The sequence below is a fragment of the Loa loa genome (assembly GCF_000183805.2).
Source record: "Loa loa unplaced genomic scaffold supercont3.207, whole genome shotgun sequence".
NCBI classification, from domain to species: domain Eukaryota; kingdom Metazoa; phylum Nematoda; class Chromadorea; order Rhabditida; family Onchocercidae; genus Loa; species Loa loa.
In genome coordinates this window covers 94,207-100,552 of record NW_018108387.1, presented here as the reverse complement: position 1 = coordinate 100,552, position 6,346 = coordinate 94,207, and the positions used below count along the sequence as shown (strand labels likewise).

The window sequence follows — 6,346 nt, the reverse complement described above, 5'->3', positions numbered from 1 at the left end:
TTCAAATGTTCACAATTAAAATAAGCAAATAATATAACAAAAATAAAAAAAAAAAAAAAACAAAACAAAATATTGAAACGCATAATCTAACCACCTTTACTTCAACATTAAACAATATAAATTCTAATAATGTCAGAAATTTAATATTCCACAAATCACAGAATTGGCTGAACCCAAGAAATGTCTGAAATATAAAATTCAACTTATTACGGAATAATAATTCTAATATAAAAGTTCGAACGAAATCACTGATCAATACACAATCCAATTGCTCCCTATTGCTGATGATCGGTGTTCTTGCCATTATTTCATACAACTTCTCACAGCAATAACATTCAATGGACAAGGAATGAAGTGCCAAACTTCCGTAAATGATATTTCCGAATTCTGGTGCTAAGTAATATGAGAATTCCAACGCGTAAATAAGCATACCAATAATTTATGCAAAATATATGAAGTATTTTCAAAGGCAAACTGATATTATATGAAGTATTTTCAAAGGTAAACTGACGTTATATATCCTAAAATACAAGAAAATGATATGAGCGCTATTATTTGACTATGTTGACAATTTTTTCAGGTGCAATTCTATGCATTGGAGTAAAATATTTTTTGACAAGATCAAGTGTTTGGTGGAGATACTGCTCTGGTCCCTGATCATAGGTACTGTACACAAAACCCGTGTTGTTATTAGTGAATGGTATTGCTGGTTCGATTTGTGTACCTTCATGCCACTCATTGAATGACGTTATCGTTATGATATTTACCTTAAAACATCAATTTTCTTTATTCATATTAATTCAATCTGATTTGTGTTTTAACTTATCCGCTTGATGGTACTTATTAATCTTATAATCCTCTTTGATGGAGTTGTATTAAGGAGGCAAAATAACCAAAAACGATTTATTATTATTTTCTCAAATTAACCCCTAATTGCTAAAGGAAAGGCAAAGATGACGAAAAAAATCAATAGTTGTCCAGTTTACTATGGTATGTGAGTCTTTTGGATTAATTCTGCTGAATCCCATTAAGCCATGTGTTATTTTACTATACTACCAATTTTTCGGAAGCCATCTCTTACAAGTGAGTAAAATACTACTTGGTAGGAACAGGAGCTATAAAGTAACGAGTTTAACTGAACCATCAACCTGTAGATATAAAATAAATTAGTTTGTTTACAATAATTTTCGGAACATTCCCACTACACCTTTGCAATATGAGCCATTTCAAACATATCCGCATAATATTTGCCATTCATCCGATCTCTGTAATTTGCCGCATTCCAAGGTCGCACACGGCGATCATCATAACCAGGACCCACCGAAGGTATAAAAACTAAACCATTTTTCCTAAAACAGCAGTGATTAGTGACAAAATCAATCGCAATCTCGATCCCTCATTCGCTTCGTCTTCACTCTCTTCCTTTTCTCTCTCTGAGGATGGATTTACTTTCCGTATTTTCTTACTTATTTTTGTTTAACAAAGTCCATAAATTCATCGTCAAATACTTTCTTAACTAATACCGATTGAAAATGAATCAGAATTCAATCGATGCTAATTATGAAAGTAATTTGATTCCAAAAAAGTCAGATACAAACCTACAGAAGGCGCTCAATGAAGGCCAAGATGAAGGAGTAGAACCATAAGAAAAGCCTTTAGCTGTAAAGTATGTATAAAATCCATCGAATCCAGCAGCCAACAATGAATGTCTATCTTCTGATTTGACTAAGAGACCTGAAACTTGACATAATCATTGGTAACTAAGTCAAATTTCTCGCTATAAAATCAAAATATACGTTCCAAAACAAAAGATTTTTGATGCTTCAGCGAGTGGAATTTCTGAAAAAAAGGTGGAAATTGAATTTAACAGTTCAAGAAAGTCATATTTGAACTTACCAATAAAAAGAACATCGTATTTGCTATCTCTCACAGTCAACTCCCCAGATGGTCCGGTTAACTTTTTCCATTCATCGGAGGATACAAGATACGAATCGTAAAAGTATAACAACGGTAGATACTGATCACGGCGACTATTTTTTTCATCATTAGTCGCTAAAACCATATTAAATAAAATGAATGTTTCCAACTGTTCTTCTCATAATCAAAGTTTATTAGTGGGAGGAATAAAGTGCATGAGTTGAAGATTCTAACTATATAATTCTTTCGGAATTATCTAGCCTTTACTACTATCAAAATTAGCATGGAGACCTGCACAGGAACGTGTGCACGTGTCCAAATTATTTCTCCAATAAATTAAAACAGCATACCAAAATGAAAATAAAACATTGGAATATTCGTAAACAACAATAAATAAACTCACTTTTTCGTGATTTTGGCCTTTTCATCCTATACAAAGCTGAATGATTACCATATTTGTCAATAATATATTCGATATCAGTACGAAGCGATTCACCATTCCTATTTTTGTAAGGTTCCATATGAAACGATAATTTCATGCGATACTTTGCCGCAACATCTAACAATGTCGGTATTAAATCATCCCACGGATGCCCTGAAAAAAAAAAGTGGTGATTTAGAAGTCTGGAAAATAAAATTATAGAATTTCAGTATTGCTTCTTGAAACAAGTCTTTACTTTGAAGAATGCTTTATAACATATCGCTTCCAAGTTCCATAAATGCTTATAGTTTTCACATGAATTTCCCAGTCGCTCAATGAAAAGGGCTACCCTAATTCTTGAAAGTCTTTAGAAGTTTATAATTGAAATGAAGAAGTAAATCAAAAATCTTGAAGCTGAAAATTTTCTGATCAACAGTAAGCATGAAAGAACAATAAATGACAATACCCTGTTCATCAGAAATTTCTGGAGGAAACCATGAAACAATAACAACATCTATACCAGCTGATGACATCCATTTCATGTGCTGCTCAATTACTGCCGGATTTCGGCTACTATACGGCCCCAAAAATGGATAAAAATTCGAACCGATATCCAACGGTGGAACATGAAAACCTAAGTTGAAATATATGCTTTAATTATCCATTTGTCAGTATCATGCACAATTAAGTGTTGCAGCACACTGCTATGCTTCAAAAAGTGGAAGAAGATACGATTACTTCAAATTTTTATTGTGAATTAGGGGAGCACTCAGTCAAAAAGTTGTATGTGTAACAAGGAAGAAGAGTTTATTGAAAGCAGTATTAAAATTAAAGAATTTTACAAAAGGAAAACGATAGTCTTGTAAGAAATCTTTCAGGACTAGAAATTCCGGAGCACTCAAAAAAATTATAACTACCTGTTGGATAATTCTTTGAAATATTCGGATCCCAATGCGGAATAAAGCGATGATTCCAATGATAATACTTCCCATAATCAAATTCTGGATTTCCATACCACGGATAATAGAATATTTGTACCGAATATTCATCGTCATCCTGAAAGCGGCCTGACCTATTTACAAACTTCAAACCCAAAAATAGTTGTTTCAAATTCACTTCAGACCTGTAAGCATTTTCATAATTAAAAAAAAGAATATACCTCCAGCAAATGTGGTGCAATGGAAGCTGGTTGATTTTTCACATGATGTGTTTTAGCAACGAATTCTTCAACCGTTGATTCGTTCTTCATTATATTCGGCAATATAAATTTCGGATATCCTATTGAGTTAAACCTTCGAACATTATTCTGAATTTATGATAAACTAATGTTAAAATGATAGCTAAAATAAAAGCGAAATCCTGAAAAATAATGTTAAAACGACGACTAAAGAAATTGTGAAATTCCATTTCTCATAAAAGTTTTGGAAATTAATCAGAAATTTTCCATCAAATTGCTAACCCGTTCATTTTGAGTAGAAGTGAAATAAAATATTGTAGATATACTTGCAACCAAAGCAACCAACAGTATCCATCTTATTAAAAAATTACCAACTGGTGCCATGCCTAAACATGCATATCAATGATATTCGTAAATCAAATTGATGTATTAGTCCTTCTATGGAACTGTTACAAATAAAGTTAATAATATACTGACGAAATCAGTAATACCGTCACTATCTCTAAGCCTAACAGAGATAGATGACAGAGAAAAAGAACGATCCAATTTTGTTGGGAGAATTGAAATGCCATGATAAGGCGACAATCAGTTCAGTTTCACTGCTATTTTATCTTTGATATTGAGGAAGTAAGAAATTTTTATAATTTAAATGATAATAGGTAAAATTTATTTTACCAAACTGGACATTCTAATGAAGTTTCTTTAACTTGTGGTCTAGGTTTACGTATATAAATATCTTTTTTTCTTTTGTTTTGTTCGTTATTTGTTTACCAATCAATTTGTTCATATGTTTTTCGGAAAAAAAAGAAAAAAACTTAACAGCGTGCTGAATATTCATATAACCATCTCCTTCATATATGTTACCAATCATTAATCGATTTCAAATAATTTCTCATTATTTTCATTTCGGTTAATTGATTCTATTTAAAAAACCTACAAGATGATAATAAATGATCATCTATGATAAAAGATAATAGATAATCAGATGACTGATCTTTACCAAATGGTAATACCATGTATTCATTTTATGTACTCATCGTATCACAGCATTCAAATCAACTTTTTCCAGTGTACCAATTTTGATTATAACAAAAAACTTTTCGTAAGGTCAAAGTTCGCGAAATATCATACCAATTAAGCACTTAATAGTAATCTAAAATACAACGAGTAATTCTATCCGTATTTTGTCCAATACCATATGTTCACTACAGCGCAATACATCAAACTGTTTACCACTCATTTACCTCTAATGAACAAGACCGCCTAATCATTGCTGTACGTAATCGAACGACGCAACTAAAAATACCCAGAACTTGGACAAGAGCGCTTGCGGCCGGTGAAATTGTGGCGAGTAAACAAATCGTCTCTTTTATTTTTACTTCACTTTGAGAATTACCTTAAGATAAGTTATTTGTTGTAAAAATTAAAAATTAAAACGATTTAACATAGCTATTTGGAAAATTAAAGTATACACAATTTAAAGTATAATGTAGAAAACTTTCTACCGATTGAATAGTATGAATGATAATGATATGGATGACAATGACATGAATGATAATGATATGAATGATAATACTATGAATGATAATGATATAAACGATAACGACATGAACAACAATGATATGAATGATAATGCTATGAATGATAATAATATGGATGATAATGATATGAATTGACAATGGTATGAATGATAATGATATGATAATGCTATGAATGATAATGCTATGAATGATAATGATATGAATTGGCAATGATATGAATGATAATAATATGAATGATAATGATATAAATGATAGTGATATGTATGATAATGGTTTGAATGATAATGATATGAATGATAATGATATAAATGATAACGATATGAATGATTATAATATGAATGATATTTGAATGGAAGATTCATGTAAATATTCAATAATGCATTCTGAAGTTTGACTTATTTATATAACTAAATTTTATGAAAATATGAAAAGTATTTCGAAAATTAAAAAAAAAAACATCGAAAATACTTTTCTATCAGTTATTTTTAAGTAAACATCATTAATTCATGGTGAATTCCATGAATAATAAATCATCCTTTTTCTTTTTTCCTTCATTTTCATACTTAAATTGATTTTTAAAATTGTTAATGTAAATTTATCATTGTGTAATTTACTTTCAAAAACTTCCTATCATTCTAATAACCTGTTTACTTGTTGTATGATGTATTAAAGTACTTTAATAATTTTTTTTTTTTTTTTCAATTTTTCAATTTTCTTTTCTTGTTTTGTTATAAATCAAAATTAAGCAATGTAACATTTTGCGCTTTAAAGCACAAACTAATAGCAATAAATAGAAAGGGCAAAATAATTATTACAAATTAAATATTAAAAAAATTGAAAATTAAAAAAATGAAGAAAAAAGGGAATTAATTGTTAAAATGAATTGATTAATTAAAAAATAAACATTGATTTTGATTTACTGAAAGAAATTAATTCATTAAAATGAAATTAAAGAACGAAAAAAAAAGAGTTAACAAGAAATGTAAACAGTGAAAAATAAAGTTATAAGATATGGTAAATGGAAGAAAAAGAAAAAGGTAGGGTTATAAGATAGAGTTATAAAATGAAATAAAAAATTATAAATATAAATAACTGAAAACTACCAACAATGATTATCTTAATTAATAAGCAAGGTAACATTTAGAAACGATGAACTATTTGCAACAGTTACCTGAGTGAAAGAATACAAATACTCTAAACATTCATGGTAACTTACCTGCTCAAAATGGAATTGTTAAATTTGAAAATTAAAAAAAAAGAAAAAACAATTAAATTCATAATAGACCCTTT

The 6,346-nt window shown here is 29.5% G+C and overlaps 2 protein-coding genes across 2 annotated transcripts; one reads left to right on the top strand and one right to left on the bottom strand.

Annotated features, from left to right (window-relative positions):
• Nucleotides 1-498: 498 nt before the first annotated feature.
• On the bottom strand, nt 499-3,906 carry LOAG_11660 (hypothetical protein). Its single transcript, XM_020448392.1, has 9 exons — nt 3,798-3,906; nt 3,498-3,644; nt 3,256-3,394; nt 2,805-2,972; nt 2,321-2,512; nt 1,897-2,052; nt 1,603-1,734; nt 1,208-1,349; nt 499-767 (listed from the first exon to the last, which is right to left on the bottom strand). Coding segments are annotated over exons 1-8 (1,038 nt in total). The 5' UTR covers nt 3,900-3,906; the 3' UTR covers nt 499-767; nt 1,208-1,347.
• Nucleotides 3,907-4,500: 594 nt separating this feature from the next.
• Nucleotides 4,501-5,191, top strand: LOAG_11659 (hypothetical protein; the record flags this gene model as incomplete). The annotated part of the gene is made up of 3 exons (XM_003147177.1): nt 4,501-4,622; nt 4,727-4,877; nt 5,009-5,191. 3 exons carry the CDS (start codon nt 4,501-4,503, stop codon nt 5,189-5,191), a joined length of 456 nt encoding a protein of 151 aa, XP_003147225.1.
• Between the last annotated feature and the right edge of the window lie 1,155 nt (nt 5,192-6,346).